Source organism: Bos javanicus, chromosome X, assembly GCF_032452875.1.
Source record: "Bos javanicus breed banteng chromosome X, ARS-OSU_banteng_1.0, whole genome shotgun sequence".
NCBI classification, from domain to species: Eukaryota; Metazoa; Chordata; class Mammalia; order Artiodactyla; family Bovidae; genus Bos; species Bos javanicus.
The window spans coordinates 17265457-17284260 of NC_083897.1; the positions used below are offsets into that span (position 1 = coordinate 17265457).

The window sequence follows — 18804 nt, forward strand, 5'->3', positions numbered from 1 at the left end:
AATATTCAACTTGCCTTTATTTCTGTTTTGGGGAGAGTAGGGGTGTGAGCCTGCCAGCTGGTTGGAAGCCAACAGTTATCCAGTCAGACCTGAATGGAAAAATCTATGATTTGTTTATTTCATAGTTCAAGTTCAAAGGCAAGAGACAATTTAAATAATAAAAGAGTAACAGGAAAAATTGCAAAGAAAGAAAACAAATCATTTAGACTCCAGAAGAACCTTCAAGAATATTTAATTCGGAAAATGTTATTGGTTTCGAGAACTTGACTGAAAGAAAACAGCTGGGCAGAGATCAAGGTTTTAAATTAAAAACAATCTAACAAGGTCTATGGGGATAACTCTCTGAGCCACATTTTGGAGACCAGATTCATTTCTACCAAGTAAAAGTAATAGCAGTCTAAGCTAAAAAGGAAATTCCTCACAACTGAGGTAGTTACTAAGTATCAGCACATATTCCAAGTTCTCACAAGGCAGCTTAGCTATTTACAATCAATTTTTCCTCATACATAAATGGAGCGCCTTCTCAATTTTACGTCTTCTGTGATTTGTTTAAAAGAAACAAAACTTATACACATGAGCCAGAATATGCCTATTTTATTAACATCATGCTTCAATAAATAACTGGCTACTTCTAATAAAATTAAGCCTCTGTTTATAACAGCCCCAATATTCATTTTGTCCATTCTGCAGAATTTGGTGTAAAAAGCTGAATGAAATGTAGACCCTGAGCTATCAAGTAATTACGTTTCAATATAAAAATAGAGAATTACTCTTATAACTGAAGATTGAACAGTAACACAAACAACCTCTCTGTGGGTTTCAGCTTTTGGGGAATTGGTTGGGATCTGAATGGCTGTCTAAAGCAAGAAGAGACTTTGCAGAGTGATTCTTTCTGAAGACTTCTGGAACTCCTTTTAATGTGATTTGTTACATTCTCACAGTTTTATGAGCTGTCATTTGGTAAAGACACAAGGAAACGGCCCCAAAGGGGCCAAGGCAGTGGTTACTCTTTGGTCTGGGACAAGAGTTAATGGCCTTTGTCAGTTCACCTGCGTGGTTAAAGGTCACCCCGAAGATGTGATCTTCTCAGTTTTACCTACTCCCATTCCTCCCTGCCCCCCACTCAAACGCCCAACAACATGAGAAGAAAAATCTGGACACTCAGAGCTCCCCAACTGGGGTGCTTGGCTGATAGGGTAGCACACAGCTGTGAACCATGGCAAGACCTTTGGCTTTCAGATGGGGCAGGACTGGGCAAGAAAAAGACTCAATAAGACACTTTAGAATCTCTTTTTTTAAAAACAAAACAAAACACTGGATCCAAAACCAAATAAATGCAAATACACATGCATGGACAAAAACTTTGAGTATTGATACTTACTGCCTGAGCCCAGGCTGTACCCCAATTCTGGCTAGCCCCCCAGATGGCTATGATTGGGTTTGGAATCTGAACCAAGAGGGACCAAGTGAGATTGCTAGCCACTTACTTCTGCTGGTGGGATATCACTTCAAAGAGGGTGGTCTATGGCCATACCACCCTGAACACACCTGATCTTGTCAAAGAGGGTCAAGTGTGGACACGAAGACCAGCACAGTGGCTTGCTAACGTGCCTGTATGAAAAAAAAAAAAAAACACCAAACCAAACCCACCCCCAAATTAAGTGTGATACCCTGGGATAGCCTGAATGCCTTATATCTTTCGAGGGAGATCAAGAATCTTCGACGGATAAGCAGCTTCCAGAAATGGACTGATCTGTGATGGAAGTTTATACAACCCAGCTCAACCAAAATGGGTAGTCTGCAGCCTCCTCCAGTCACCAGCTATAAATGAAGTATAACCTTCTTCTTGTATTGATGCCTGAACACAACCTGACAAGTGGCTCAGAAGCCCCCTTGTGCCTTCACATTGCAGAAAAAAAGATACAACACCTCCTCTTCTCTCCAGATAAGGCAACTAAAACAACAGGGATAGATGGCAATTTTACTGCTTGTTGGGCTTTTTCTTTTAATAAGATAACGTGATAAATAAAACCTGCTTCTGTACAGCTATTTAATATTTCAGAAATACGTACATGTTACATGCCAAGAAAGGACCCTGGTTTTCTTGTAAGAAACAAAGTGAGATCATATTGAAAGGAAAAAAACCCCACAAACAGAAAGAAAACAAACAGACAGAGTGATAAAAATCACAAATGCACAACTAACTACGCTCTGTACCTACACTGTTAGCCACATTTAACATGACTGAGGAGGCCGGACTGACCTTACATACAATCCCCTTCTCCCACAAAACTGAATGCAAAAACAAAGTCAGCATCTTTTAAACCAGTGGCCACATAGTAAAAACTGTACATTGTTGTCCATTCATTGAAAAAGCAAAGTCACTAGGATGGTATAAAAGTGATAACCAGTGCCTTTGTAACTGACGATGAACACTTGTTCTCTAAGGTTGAGAATTATCTCCACTCTCTCTGCATAACCAGGGATAAGATGCAGAAGACAGGGAGGAGGTAGGGCCAGGCCGCAGCGGGGACCCCAGCGCTGCTGGCTTTATCATTGGCACTCTTCCCAGAGTGGTCAGTTGCATTATACTCAAACTCCGAAGGACACTGCTGAGACTCACATCCGCTACCACTTCCTTCTCCACTGCTTTCGTCACCTATTTTTTGGGGGGAGAAAAAAAAAGGAATGTTTATTGTGCTCTTTCTCATGTCAAGGTGTACAAACAAACATATAACAATTTGTTCTTTAGAAGCACACATGCTTACTGATATCAAAGAAGTCCACATCGTTCCCATTGTAAGCATTCTTCATCTTACTGGTCATAACTCGAAGAGCCATGACTTGACGAAGGATCAGTATGTCCGGCTTGCTGGTGTCAACCTGCACCTCTGGATTATTGCCCTGGTTGGCTAGACCATTTCCTGTCACAGCAAACAAGTACCTGCAATGACAAATGACCTCGTTAAGAGGATCAGTAAAACAAAAGCTGCCGAAGATTGGCAAAGATTCTTGCTAGGTTCTGGTATTGGCCACTTGCAGTGAACTGCAAGTGCTTGCCTTTTGAATAACTCGGAATCTCTCCTCTTCCTGGGGATACACATGTTCCTCCACTCTGGGACCTTTTTGAAAACTACCCATTTTGTGGAGGTTGGTGGGGCAGAGTTAAGTGGACACTTGTCTAAGTTACTGGGTATGTAGGGGAGGGACACAGAGCATCATCAAGGAAGACAATGAGACCTTTTGAGAATTGGTACTTGATGAGGCCACGCCATCAGGCACAGGACCACAGGTATTAAATATGAAAAATAATGACACTGTTAGAACAACTCAATCCTTGGTTGCAGCAGTAACGCTATCATATAACCACGGGCATAAACCTTTGCCCCAAGACTCTCTGCAAGTAGCCAGCAGCCTTCCCGACACTTCTACGCCAGTTCCTAAGAATGCTTAGAAATCTTCCACGTTGTTGCCACCTGCTTGTGAAAGGCTTCACAATGCCTCGATGAAACGACTGAGCAAACCTTCTCTGAAACTTCCCCATCATGGAGGGAGAAATCACACACTTGGCCAACGACGGCTCACCTGCTTTGGCCTTTCCCATTCCAGCAATCATCCTCATTGCCGCTCCCTGCAGCCATCCTCTCATCATTGCAGACACTGCTAGGAAGAGAGGACCAGAACTTCTTGGCCTGCTTCAGTTTCTCCTTGACATCAGTAACCTCATTAAGAGAGAGAGAGAGAGAGAGAACACAAAAACCTCTGTAAAAACCCCAAACTACCTACACATGTGCCTTCAGAGCATGTCTAAAGTATCTCCAGAGTCTCTCTGTAGTCTGAAGAGAAAAATGCAGATTTTTGGCTTGGCCAAAAATTTGTTCAGATTGGTGGGAAAACCCAAATGACCTTTCTGGTCACCCCAATACTTCTATGTAAAATGTATAAAATCACCACAAGAATTAACAGATGAAATGCAAGCTCTGGATTAAGTTGCCATTTAAAACAAAAGCTGCCTAGTGCCTACACCCACTGTCCATTCCTGTTCTTCATTAGAACCACCATCTGGGGCCTACCGGGTCCCACGCCCCAGAGATACACTGGAAAAACACAGTATCTTCTGGCAGGGCTTTGATGACTCAGGACCCAGCCTATGAGTTACCCGCACAGTGACATAAAAGGTAGGCATTCAGATAAGCCTCCGAGCACCCCACTTCCTAGCTCTATGGATGAACTTTCTGAGCGAGGAAATCAGAGAAGCAGGTTCACTGACATCGCTGTGCAATTTGCTGGAGAAGTTTCACCTGAAAAGACCCTGTGCTTGGAATCCTCCAAATCAAACTGCATTTTGAGCAAATGTTTTCAGGTTTTTGCCCTTAAACATAGCCATTGCTGCCCCAGGGCTCACCAATCGGTCCAAACTGGTGCCAGCTGCTGTGGTGGGGCGCTCCTCGGGATGGAAGGGCCTGAAGCGGGCACTGAAGGTGCCTTCTGAGATGGAACGGGAAATCCGACCAGCTGGGAGGGGCTTGGGGGGTCCACATCCCTGGAAAACCTGCATGGGCATAAATGTGGCCACATGAGGCATAGCAGGCTAGAGTGGGCCCCACCTCTCCAATCCAGGACCTGCCTTCCTTACCTTCTGAGATACCTGCACACTGTTCTCCTGCATGTTCATAATAGCATCTGATATCTTCACGTCGATGGGATCCATGACGGACTCAATGTTGAAAGGACCCTCCAGCCTCTCAGCCACCATCAGCATAGCATCTAACATGAGGTTTGGGGCAGAACAATACAGCATACAAAGTAAATCATTAGCTTGGCCTTGAGTGATCAGTCTGATTATTTTACTGTCTTTGTTTCCCTTGTGGGGGGGGTGTTGGAGGGGAAGACATGATCATCATTAATTCATACTTTCGTATCTTTTTCTATGACACAAAACTGCATTCAGTCGCTATGTACCGCCAGCTCTCTAGAGTGGGAAGTGGCCAGATGAAGGCTTTATTCCCCCAGCAAGAACACACACAATCGGAAACCTTCTATTACACTGATAATTCATCTCTCCACGTGTCAGTAGCTGTCACTGCATAGCTCTGACCTAGCTCCTGCCTGACACACCTAAGGCTGGGAGTAGAATAACATGCCAGCTCGCCCAGGGACTTCCATGGCTCTTCCCATTTCATGTTCGATTTACCAGAGTCAAAAACATAAACCAGCTCAAATCCTGGCATACCAATTCTTTTCTTTCATTTTTTAAAATGAAACCCTTTCAGATCCTTGGGTATGCAGTTAGAAAATATAAATGAAAGTGTTCCTAGGAATTTTAGGTGCCTCCTTAAGAATTCTAAGGACTTTACAAATAATGGCATTTTGTAAAATCCAATTTTTGTATTAAGATAAACTTCCAATTTCAAATACAAGGGTCCTGAGTTATTTTAAAGCAAAAAACATGTGCTACTTTTTATTCAAATGAAAAAAACAGAGACAGGGCACAAAATCTGTGTTCACAATATGTGTCCTTCACTACTCAGCAAATCATTTCTACATTTTGGAAAAGTCTAGACTTTTTTAGGACACACTGAATCTCTTAAAGAAAACCACCCCCTGTACTGGTTTTCTTGTCATCCATGGTTCTTGGGATTTAGTTAGTAGTTTTCCCTGATACTCATTGTGCAAAATTAGAAAACTGGAAAGGTCATATCCAAATGAGAAAAAGGATGCCTCATTTATGACAAGCAGTGAACTTTTCCATGTGCTCTTTCCCCTTAAAGGAGAGTTAGGTCCACATACTCCACAGCCTTCAGGTAGTCCAAGGACGGCTGCTGGAAAGAAGGGCAAGGTTCTAGAACATAGTGAGTCCCTCTCAAAGCACAGGCCACAGCTGAACTTCTACCTAAGCTCGCAGGTGGTCAGCAACCTTTCACCTCCTCCAAGAACAAATGTGGCCCAACATTTTAAAGCTTGAGCTCACTTCTCTCAACCAGAATTCCAATGTCACAAACCCCGAGTAGACTTCCAAGCAATGCAAATTTTGGGGGAAAGTCATAATGAATGAAGTTGCAGGTCACATTGTGGTAATCATCAAAAACTGACATTCCCAACCTCTAAGGAAAGCCTGCTGGCATGAATATACCATTTTTCCAGAAGAGGAAAAATGCGTTTGATGTGCTAATGAAAGGGGAGTTCTGTAAACAAGTGGAGCAAAACCTAAACGTGTTCATCACTCTCAAAGCATCAGCACCACCATGTCCGCAGAGCACAGACCTTCAGAGCCAAGGAGTCGCCAGCTCCAGAGAAAAACCCCAAATGCAGAGGTTTACATCGGAAGGAAACAGTGCATCCGTCACTACTTATTTCCCTTCGGGGGAGGAAAGGCCAGATGATGAACGTGCTTGTGAAAGGGAACACAAACCCCAATTCTTCTGGCTGTTTGGCGTCTGTCAACTCCAGGCCGGCTGGCCACGCACGAGGGCCTAAGAAGGGAGTGGGGCTGGAACTGTCATACCAGCGTTGCGTGTGGTGTCGCTGAACAATATGAGTGAGGCTGTATTTTGCCCAGAGCCTGCAGCCTGGGAGCCAAAGTCTCTGCTCAGTCCTGGGACAGTCCTGCTAAGCCATCCACTGGGCGCCCCCATGATCTGATGATGTCAGATCCAGTGTCCTTGCTTCTGATGAATCTAGGCTGCAGGTCTCCCTTTGCAGGATAGCTGACCAGCTCCTGCCTCCTCCTGCCAGGAACTGGCTGACGGCCTAGCCAGCAATCCCAACCCCCTCATACTAAATCCCCAGCGGCAGCAACACGTGCTGTGAATAAGGTTGGCTGGGAGTCAAATGAATGTTAGCACAATGGTAGTATATGACGGAGAGCAAGTTGTACCTACACATAATTTATGATTCTCCAGAAATTGACTTCTGTTGTGGGGACACTATTTTTCAAAAAGAGGGTTTCCTATAATCGCTTATAAACCAAGTCCAAGGTGTATTAACTATTTGGATCCACCTTTATCAAGGTGGGTGACATTTAATAGGTGCAGTTCAAGAGAGAGAGGAGGGCACAATGGTAAGGCAGATTGAAAAACACATTCTGAGTCTCCTTAAAGGTTCGAGTCTGACTGCAGCATTTCAGTGTTCATGACAGCTCTCTCCCACCCTGCAACAAAGCAGCCCCTTCTCACTAGAAAAAGTGATTCCTTTTGTTCTGTGCTGCTGATAATCACGAACCCACATCTTTAGCCTCACGACCAGACTGGATGAACAAAAGGCAGTTTTCCGACTTAACCCCGTGATCTGATTTAAAGAAGCAGGGGGGGAAAAGCCCTCCTTGACCATTCATTAACTGCAGTCATTTAAAGGAGGAAAAATTCCTTGTGAAGGAACAACAACAACAAAAAAAACACTGAACTTACGGCACAGGCATGTAAATTGGGACTGAATTCGACAACCACAGGGCAAATTAATTAAACCCTTGTGAAAATCCATGAAAAAGCACTGGAGATTAACAATGTCTGTTACTCCTGGCCTTTTATATCAGCTTATTAGAAATAAAGAATAAAATACCCATTAAAAATTCAGTTTAGATAGAATTATATTCCTCCTCCCTCCAAAAAAATATTTAAAATAAATGAGGAAAACTGATTCTGAAATCCTACCAATTTCCACTTGAGTTTAATTTTGTTTCTAAAGATAACAAATGTCATTTGTAAAACACACAGCAAGAACAGCAGCCATGGAAGTCCTCCTTGATTTAGAGTACGTGGCTGAAGACGTAAATTAAGGAAGCCAGAGTATGGTTTTGATATGGACCTGTAAGCTCTTGGAAAAATATATAGAATTTGCTTTTTTAAATGTTGATTTTTACTAATTTATCTGGCTGCACAGGGTCTCAGCTGTGACATGTGGGATCTAGTTCCCCAACCAGGGATCAAACCCAGGGCCCAGAGCATTGAAAGCTCAGAGTCTTGGCCACTGGACCACCAGGGGAGTCCCTAGAATTTGTATTTTAAGACAAATTTATGAGTTACACTTTCTCCCAGACACATCAGAATAACAGAACAGTTTATATTATTCATGATGTGCCTGTAGAAAAGTTAGCCAACCTAGATCAGTGTGCAGGTATTACTGCTTTGCCCAGAGAACTAGTGCATTCGGTGCTACAGGCAAATGTGAAAAGGCAAACCATCTTGTTTCTTAAAAATGAATTAAGCAAAAGTGAATTGCAAACATGACATTTGCGGGTGGAGGTGAGAAGGCGAGTAAAAAAAAGATAGAAAAGAAAAAGTATATCAACTTTAATTTAGATCTGGAAATGTCTTCAAGTAACAGTCTCTCCCATGGCTGCTTTCTCGGCATGATGTGGTACTGGTGTGTGTGTGTCTGGTCTTAGGCCTTCTCGTTCATGGGATTCTGCTTTTCTGCGTGTGGACTTTTTTTCAGGTCTTCTAGCTTTGAACTATTTAGCCTACAATTGTGCTGCGGTGTTTAATATTCACATCTTTTTTCCTTGTGTCAGTATTCTCAAGAATCTGTTGGAGCCAATTTATTGATGCACTTTCAGAGTTAATATAATTAGATCTCATGCAGACTAAAAAGCATTCCCCAGCTCCAATCCTCCCATTCCCCTCCCCACAAAAAACCCTCAGCAAATTGCATACATGTTCCCATGATGTGGACAAATAAGTGCAAAATAGGTGCTTACAAAGACACTCAAAATCTGCAATTATGCAAATGCAACTGGGGGATGGGAGAGAGTTTGTTTTGGGGTCCTGATAGTCTGTGTGTGCAGCCACACCACTAGCAGCTTCAACACCTGCCACTAACATTCCAGGATTCCCATATGCATTAAGCAGGCATCCCGGGAGTTGATGACTGGATATTTCAATTATCCCTAATTTGTCATTTTCCACAAATCATACTTAACCCTCTTGGAAGCTGGCTAGGTCACTTCCATTGCTGTCTGGGTTCCAGTAATAGGTTTTCTAGGTTTCAGGTTGTAGGTGAGAACACTGACCTCTGAAATTCTCAGGGCAAAAGTCCTTCCACTCTCACCAGAGCAGTCTGTGATTGTCAAATCCTCTACAGAAATATAACTGTTAAATTTCCAAAGTCAGATTGCACTTGATTCAAATATCTAAGTGGTATCTGGCAGGTACGCAGAAGATTCAGTTGCCATGTCACAAATGTAACATTTGAAAAGCTCCTTCCATAGGTCAGTGATGGCTGTACTCCAGCATTTACATGGATACAAGCCTACGATGTAGAACTAAAACTAACCTTTGGGGGAAAATGTCAAAAAGGCACTTTCTCATTATCGAAACTTGGTATTTGCTTGGTGTCCACTGTCTTCAGAAATGCCACCATTAGTTCAAGGGAACATTTACTTGTAGAGTGGTATGAACTTTGAGTATCGTCAGAACTCCAGGAATCACTATCCATCGCTGACAATTAAAACATCCCTTGGGGAATTCCCTGCTGGTCCAGTGGGTAGGACTTGGCACTTTCACTACTGGGGCTAGGGGTGCAATCCCTGGTCAGGGAACTAAGATCCCACAAGCCATGCAGCACAGCCAAAAAAAACATTTTCTTAATTAAAAAATAAAACATTTCTTGTGGCTGGAAGGTGAGCTATCCCTAATGAGTGATGTGCATGCGTGGGTGCTTAGTCGCTCAGTCGTGTCTGACTCTGGCAACCCCATGGACTGCAGCCCACAAGGCTCCTCTGTCCATGGGATTCCCCAGGCAAGAATACTAAAGTGGGTTACCATGCTCTCCTCCAGGGGATCTTCCCAACCCAGGGGTCGAATCCATGTCTCCTGCATTGGCAGGTGAGTTCTTGACCAGTGGGCCACCTGGGAAGCCCAGGAGTGACACAAACACATTAATCGCCTGCTCACCTATGAAATTGTTCCACTCGAGATCAAGATCCCCTTGGTTGGCCAAACAGCCTCTCATGATGTTGGAGCAATAGTTGTAACAGGGTTTCACAGTCACGAGACCTTGGCAGTGGGAGCAGTACATCATCTTCACCAGGGCATGGGTACACTGGGTTGTGGGATTCACCTAATTTGGAAGAAGAAATAGACAATGGTGGGACCAAGATAGAGACAGCAACTACATATCTATTGCAAATCTATCAACTTGACTTTGAAGGCTTGGCCATGAATTTCACCTATGAGTCACAATGGATCACATGTAGCACGGCCTGGCGTGCTTACCAAAGAGGTGAATTACAGCAAGATTAGGTAAAGGAAAAGGGTATGCTAGGAAGGCATGGGGAGGTAGGAATGAACATTCAGCAACTCAGCTGTATATGACACACACACTCAACTACTCCCACTCATTTTAGATGGTCATCACTGTGTGTGCCATGCCAGACTGTAATCTGAGCACGTCTTCTTTGCAAACTGCTAGAGCGCCCTTTCAAATGTAGGCCCCCAGTCAAGGTTTAGAAGGGTAGCTCGTGTGTACTCCTTTCTGTGCCCATAGCTGCACAGAAGGCAAAATGGATATATCCTACATGGAAGAATATGAATAAATTTGAACTTGGGATTATGTGAAGGCTGTCTGAGGCTTGGGAGCAACAAAGCATGGGGTGCTCAGGGCACACTTGATAGAAGATGTAGGACTTAGTTACATTCCAAAGAAGGGGTTGATTTATTTATATCTTAAATTTTATTGATGTACAGTTGATTTACCATGTTGTGCTTCATTTCTGTTGTACAGAAGCGGGACTCAGTTTTGCATGTATTTATATTTTTCAGATTCTTTTCCATTATGTTTTATAACAGGGTGTTGAATATAGTTCCCTATGCCATACAGTAGGACCTTGTTGTTTATCCATTCTATATACAACAGTTTGCATCTGCTGATCACAAGCGGTTTAGATTGAAATGATCAAATGAAGGGAGAACACGCAGTTAAGGGAGAATGAAATCAACAAAAGCATACATGGTACAGAGCAGACTGTGGATGGGGTTGAGGAATTCTGGGAAATAAAGTTGCCCGCATATAAGATGGACTGCGTATGTGACCGGGCTATTAAGGGGCTTAGACACCAGGCAGAAACCAAGACACCATATGGCAGGACACAGAGAGCTACTAAAAGTTCATGAGCAAGGGAAGCAGCAAGGATGAAGGCGGCACCGAAGTCAGATGCGGCTCGATGGCCTCTGCAGATAAATGAGACTTAGTTTCATCTTTCTACTTCTATAGAATGCAACTGTCTTGGGCATAGAAGAGCTGATCCCATCCTGCCATTCATTTCCATCAATGCTTAGAAAGGATCATGGCCAGGATCACGAGCCAGCAGCTCCCCAAGAGGTCCTGTCTTCTCAGTCTCTCGGCCCCACCCTCCCCTTTTGGAGTCAGTATCAGAGGATTACTGCATTCCTTTCTATCAGTACCGACCAGTTCTGCAAACAGACTTGTGAAAGCAGATACCACCGCAGGGAACAGATGCTGGGACACAGGGCAGTGCAGCAATGTGCATCACCTGCTCTGGAGTGTAACTTTGGATACCACTTATCAACAGTAGCCTTAGGAACAGGAATGGGGGATTAACACTGTCAGGAGAAAAACTTCGCACTGTTAGGCTCCTATCTGATGTACACACATTCTCTTATCTCAAACAGAACTCAAGTGTAAAGGGGGACGACTGTCCAACAGGATGTAATTGTATACACTGAAGTCAAGGTTCCCTAGGAAGAATTAGGACTTTTCCACAGTTTTAACCAGTGCCAAATGTTTTCCTAGGCACTAAACTGGTCCTTTTAACCACGTATTAATGTACAGTAAAATCTTGGCTAACCAATACCCTTAAGGAATAGCCATGCTGGAAAGCTAGGTTTTCTGGACAAAAAAAACAAGAGCACACCTTTAAAGTTACAGAGACTTAGGACTTTGATACTTTCTCACCCTCTCATTTGACAGAGGAACAAACAGGCCTGGAGGGAGGAGAGAAGGTGGTCAGAGAATCATAGAAGTCTTAGAGTTGGAGGAGACCCTAGAGATCACCAAGTATAGCTCTCACATTTAAGAGATGAAAAAACCAAAGCCAGAGAGAACAACTGACTTGTGGACTTGCCACTTCGCCGCATCTGACTCTAGCACTGCACCTCAGCAAACACTGAAAGCATTTTCCACATCTGTCATGTCGCTGCCTCTTTAAAGAGAACAATATGAAGCTTAAATGTTAAACATTGCTTGTTTTCTGATCTTTAATTAGGTTCCACACTGGTGAGACTGCTAAAACGGCTGGATTTTGGAGAGGTAAAGAATTATTATAAAAAATGTCTGTGAAAAGCAGGCTAGTGCATGACATTTTTTTCATTACAATGCTTATTAGGGAAAAAAAGGACTTGGAGCAGAAAACAAGGTAGAAAGAGTTAAAATGTCAACAAGTAGTTACTGGGCACCTACTATGGGCCAGAGATTTTTCTGGAATGCATTTCTGATTAGGTAGCAAGACAAGTAAGAATTTCTAGACTATGAGACTTGTTCTAGAAAACACAAAAGAAATTTCAAAATGGTATAGACCATTAGGAAATAGGCAAAAATTTAAACTCCGTAACCATGCTCAAGAAACACTTCAGTCAAAGATAACTCTAGGATGAGTTCACCGTATCCTTGGTTCAACTATAAACTAAATCATTTAGGCAGCAGGCCTTGTAGTACTATCCTTTCCTTAAATAGGTTGATGGAGGCTTAAGTTTTAAAAAGAGAGATCAAACCAAGTGACACAGTAGAGTTTTATGAAAGGAAGATTATGAAGCTGGGTTTGGCAGAGTTTTTCCATTTCATACTTTGGCTAAGTATTGGCTCATGTTCTGCACATGATTTGTTGTGTAACTACTAAAAATGACCACAAGTAACTCAGCTATAATATGCTATGGGAAACACTAAATACCAGACTGAGAAGAGAGATGGGGAAATTATAAGAAAGCTAGGATGAGAAAGGACATTTGAAACACCAAAGTTAGAGAAAATCTGTCTTTCTTCTCCCAAACACTACTCAGACCACCATGCAGTATTCCACATGAAGGGCATTCAGAACCTGGGAAATAAACCCCTTGTGTGTGATGAGGCCCCAGTAAAAGACAAAGGCTTTCAGTCATGAGAACTGCAGAAACAGGGATCCCCTGCAATGCTCATTCCCCCAGAAGAAGTGATGAAACTACTCCACCTCAGGTGTTGGGTGCCCACTTTCACTCTGAGTACCAAGGACAAGCTCTACTTTTTGACTCTGGACTACCATGCTCCCTTACAAGCTCTCAGTGGTCTTGCCAAGATTTCAAGGGCAAACCTTTCGCCCATAGGCAGATATAATAGTGGACTAAGTCATACTTTGTTCTGGGGATTTATTAATTTTGAATATAAAATCGACTTCTTTGACATTCTACTCCCTTGTAACACTCGAAATCAATTACTCCTCTGAAGTCCTCAAAGAACTTACTTACTGAAGTAATTTACTCCAGAAGACCCAAGGCTGGGTGGTAGATCATGCCACGTGGGGATTAACAAAAGGGGTAACCATACTCTAAAATCTTTCTTTAATCCTCACTTATGTACTGATTCGCTATGGCATGGCATGCCACTTAAAATGATCAATCTGATTATTCCTTTGGGTCACAGCTCTTGACTAACATTTGATGTTTTATTTTTATTTAGAAGGGTCTCTTGAGTCCACGGGTGCTTCCAGAATCCTTGGGGCTGGGGTCGGAGTTGGGTGGGGGTTAGTTATGATGGCTTTTATAAAAGTCAGATATTTCAGACCTCTCTTAGTAGTTAATAGTTATTTCTCAAAATGATATTTGGAAGGAACAGGAAAACTATACACTACTCTCTTCCTGCTCTGAACCACTTACATAAAGAATGGGTTAAAGGTCTCAGAGAGAATGCTTAATTCACTTTTTATGTTGGGCTTCCCTTGTAGCTTAGTTGGTAAAGAATCTGCCTGCAATGCAGGAGGACCTGGGTTCGATCCATGGGTCAGGAAGATCCCCTGGAGGAGGAAATGGCAACCCATTTCAGTATTCTTGCCTGAAGAATCCCATAGACAGAGGAGCCTGACAGGCTACAGTCCATGGGGTGGCAAGAGTCGGACAGCACTTAGTGACTAAACCACCATGATCATGAAGGTTGAGATGTGAACATTCAAGAGAAAAGTATTCTCTTCAATGTCAGAATTCATTTTCTGATACCTTTTATTGGATTTCACAGATTTATATGATATTGAGTACTTACTATGTGTGCCAGGGTCCGTTCAAAGTACTTTATGCATATTAACTCATTTAAGCTTCAAAATAATTGTAGGAGATGAATATTATCATTTCATTTCACAGATGAGGAAGCAGAGGCCCAAAGAGATTAAGGAACAGACACAAGATGTTCCAGTAAATAGCCAAGATTTGAACTCGGGCAGTTTTGTCTGGGAGCAGGTACACTGAATTGCCTTAATGTGTTTCTTTTGAGTAACAGATTGCATAGGAACCTTGAGGGAAGCCCACGGGGCTGTCCCTTCTCCACGGCTCCATGATCCAGCATAGGGTATCCACACACAGTGACTATCTCAGCTCTGGGGCTGGATATTTTCTAATGAGAATTTTCAGGCTTCACATTTATTCACCAGTTTGGTTTTTTATTTTTTATGTATTTTTTTTTTACTTTTTATTCACCAGTTTTTAAGGTGGGAGAGCAAGTTAGGATGCAACTGTTCTACATGGAACAGTATATGATTGGACAACTATGGATGAGATGACAGTTTTTAACAAAGATTAATGACTCGTGCACTCAATGCTATATCCTTAGAATGCTTCAAGGTGCTACAGGGTGAGAAAGAAAATATTCACCAGCAGTAGAGATACAAAGAACTCAAAAGCTCAAGTAAACACTGGTAGACATGGGGAGAAAAGAGGTTACTTGAACAAAACCAAGAGAATGGCATTGAAACATGTATAATATCATATAAGAAACGAATCGCCAGTCCAGGTTCGATGCAGGATACAGGAAGCTTGGGGCTGGTGCACTGGGATGACCCAGAGGGATGGTATGAGGAGGGAGGTGGGAGGGGGGTTCAGGACGGGAAACACGTGTACACCCGTGGCGGATGCATGTTGATGTATGGCAAAACCAATACAATATTGTAAAGTAATTAGCCTCTAATTAAAATAAATAAATTTAAATTTAAAAAAAACAATATATATTTTGCTGAACTTTTCACATTTTGAAAAACTTGCAGCCAAATGTAGCAGAGATGATCAATCTCTACTAGAACATGACATATCATTTACATGTGCTTAGTCGCTCAGCCGTGCCCAACTCTTTGTGACCCCGTGGGCTGTAGCTCATCAGACTCCTCTGTCCATGAGGATTCTCCAGGCAAGAATACTGGAGTGGGTTGCCAGGCCCTCCTCCAGGGATCTTCCTAACCCTGGGATCGAACCCAGGTCCCCCACATTGCAGGTGGATTCTTTACTGGCTGAGCATAAGAAGAAGTTTTGGACATTATTTATAGAAGAATGGGATGGCTTAGTGTGTTTACTTTGGGGGACCTAAAAGATAGAAAGGCAATATCATCTGGACTCAATATTTCTTTATTAATGCAAATCAAAATCAATTTGAGCTACTGAGCATAATGATAATACATTAATAGCCTTATGAAATCCTCAAGACTGACTATGCTGTGCTTAGTCTCTCAGTCATGTCTGACTCTTTGTGACCCCATGGACTGTAGCCCACCAGGCTCCTCTCTCCACGGGATTCTCTAGGCAAGAATACTGGAGTGGGGTGTCATGTCCTTCTCCAGAGGCTCTTCCCAACACAGAGATCAAACCTGAGTCTCCCGCATTGCAGGTAGATTCTTTACTGTCTGAGCCACCAGGGAAGCCCAGGAATATGGAACTGGGTGGCCTAGCCCTTCTCCAGGGGATCTTCCCAACCCAGGAATGGATCCAGGGTCTCCTGCATTGCATGTGGATTCTTTACCAACAGAGCTACCAGGGAAGCCCCTCAAGACTGACTAAGGTGTTTCTAAATGGTAAGATAAACAAGCATTTAGATCTTAGCTGCTAGTTTATTTTATGGTAAAAGTCCGTCAGGGTCGGGGGGGGGGTCCTCTTTTCCCTTTCTAACTAGTAAAGACTCTTTAACTTAGTAAAGACTCTTGAAAATACTCGTTCCTACCTTCCTCAGAATATACATTTAACATGATAGCTGCATGCCATTTCTGCTATAAAAAGCTTTTGCAGAAATGTCCTTTTCTCTGCAAAGATTCTCTTAATATAGATCAGGACTTTCTACCAAATAACCTGCATTTTCAAAACACCACATTAAAAACTACTGCAAGCTGCCTGAAAAAAGAGAAATGCTGGAGCCAAGCTCTTCACACAGCCTGGATTTCATTTCAGTAATTCAGAACGAGCCTTCAGCCACATTACACAGTGATGGCAGTCAACATGCGGCACTCAAGTTAAAAACACATTTCCTCCTAGTTTCTTCTAGTTCCTAACATACATTCACTACAACATTTTTTCCCCTGTGCTGCCAATAGTACTGAACAAACAGAAAGGGTCTAGATTTTTATCTGTTGCTTGGTAACATAAGCACCCAATAAAAATAACAGGAAATCGTTTTCCAAATTACCGTTAAAGAAAAAGATAGGGAACCCAAACACTCTGTGAGATGTGAAGGGTTTATTCAACAATTTCCCAACTAGTTTTGGATTCAATACGCACACGTGCAAAGAAAGAAGGCGAAGACGCTCCTATTTCCCTAATAATAGAATTTCAAAGATGTAACAAAAACATGAAATAAGCTAGGATTCATTCAGGAGTATGTAGGGCCATGGTAGGTAGAACTGACTACATAAATGCTTGAAAATAAGTGTTGCTGTGTTTTTAAGTAGACTTGTTAATGATAAGTCAAGGGGCTTCCCAGGTGGCTCAGTGGTTAAAGAATCCGCCTGCCAGGCAGGTTCAATTCTGGGGTCTGGAAGATCCCCTGGATAAGGAAACGGCAACCCACTGCAGGAATCTTGCCTGGAGAATCCCACGGACAGAGGAGCCTGGCAGGCTATAGTCCACGGGGTCACAAAGAGTCAGACATGACTTACTGATTAAACTGAAGCATCTCTGTATTCCCCCCTTGTAGAGGGCTCTATTACCGTCTTGAGAATCTTCACTCCATGACACTTCCCACACCCCTACCTTCCTCATCTCTACCTCTGTATATATTATAGTGTAGAGGATATATATACCTCCCTCCTTCCTCTTTGCAATTCTAGTCTTTGTGACTGAAAAAGAATCTTAAGGGCTGAATATACATGTATGCTCAAAAGCTTTTTTGTATTGCTCATTTTTAAAATAGACATTTATAACAATTTGGGAAAACGGAAAAATAATTTGTATAGTACTCTTGTAGGTGTTGGTGCATTGCAAAGAGACAGAAATGGAAGAGGGATCAATGGATCTCATTTTCAAGGCAGGATAGTCATTTAGACATCACAATGCTAAGGCACTGGTTTCTAATTATAGTCCCCGTGGTTTGGGGTGGGGGTGTAGACATAGCCCCATTATGTCAGTGTTAATTGAAACCATGAGAATGCAACTCTCTTTGGCATAGGAGCTATTGATTTTCATGGTGCATGTAACCACTTGTGCATTTTTGAAAGACCACAACAGACTTCACCCTTCAAGGCAAAACTGCTGCTGCAAGCAGGTAAATAAGAAATGTATCATGAACCATGACAAGTAAAGATGGAATAAGTAATACAAAGATGTGGAGCACCGGGGTATTCTTGAACCATCTGTTCCTAATTAAAGGAACTTTTCTGCAGTTTGAATTGCAAAGCTCAATGGAGTAAGCTGAAATCTCTGGATGTCTGTGCCCAGAAAAACTGAAGCAAGGCAAGTATACTTTAAGAAGTGACTTCTCTTGCCGTCAGTTAAGCCTGCTGGTGCTAATGGCCTTTAAAAGGCTTAGTGACAATCAAATCATTGCTCAACACGTAACCGCAACCCTTTTGTTGCACAAGTAAACTGGAAAAGCAGGGCATATGCTCATGAAGAGAAAGTGGGAACATCTCTGAGTTAAGTAAATAATAACTAGCCCCAAGACCGCAATGGTCTTCATATTTGACTTCACTGACCTCTTGTTAGATGAAGTGGGTGAGGTGGGTCTCTTTAAAAAGGTAATTAATTCTGCTGCTGCTCCTATGTCACCTCAGTCGTGTCCGACTCTGTGCGACCCCATAGACGGCAGCCCGCCAGGCTCCCCGTCCCTGGGATTCTCCAGGCAAGAACACTGGAGTGGGTTGCCATTTCCTTCTCCAATGCATGAAAGTGAAACTGGATACTAAAAGAAGGAAATATTTATTTCTTGGGTTGTTCTAGTCCACCTGTAAAGTACAATGTCCACCTGTAAAGTACAATTGGATAACAGTTGGCAGGGGTGGGAATCTATATGAAAAAACATTCCCTGAGTCCCCAAATTGTTAGAGCTTTCTTATTTTATTAATCAAATGTAGTTTCTTCAACATCTTCAATTTTAAATACACACTACACCTTAAATTAAAATCTGTTGAACTGGTAGTCATAGTCCAAACACAAATGTAATGAATTTACAACCTTCTAAAAAGAAACATTACATAGACGATATATTTTTACATAATTTGTGTTTAGGCAGTTTTAGAAACTGATTTCATACTTGAGTGTCTTATTATTACATAATTTAGATACAACTCAACCTAGTTGAAGAGTTGGATTTCAAGTCAGTCCTTAGGTTGAGAAGATGCTCAGTAGCAAAGCAAAATAT

At 42.4% G+C, this 18804-nt stretch overlaps 1 protein-coding gene across 1 annotated transcript in view; it reads right to left on the reverse strand.

Moving 5' to 3' along the window:
- Nucleotides 1-216: 216 nt before the first annotated feature.
- The window catches only part of GPC4 (glypican 4), a 110211-nt gene continuing 91623 nt past the window's right edge, over nt 217-18804 (reverse strand). Inside the window, exons 4-9 of the mRNA XM_061408355.1 lie at nt 9891-10056; nt 4637-4767; nt 4406-4552; nt 3586-3722; nt 2769-2944; nt 217-2659 (exon numbers count right to left, since the gene is read on the reverse strand). Of these exons, the coding sequence (XP_061264339.1) occupies nt 2457-2659; nt 2769-2944; nt 3586-3722; nt 4406-4552; nt 4637-4767; nt 9891-10056 (960 nt within the window). The 3' untranslated portion in view covers nt 217-2456. The remainder of the gene's footprint in view (nt 2660-2768; nt 2945-3585; nt 3723-4405; nt 4553-4636; nt 4768-9890; nt 10057-18804) is intronic.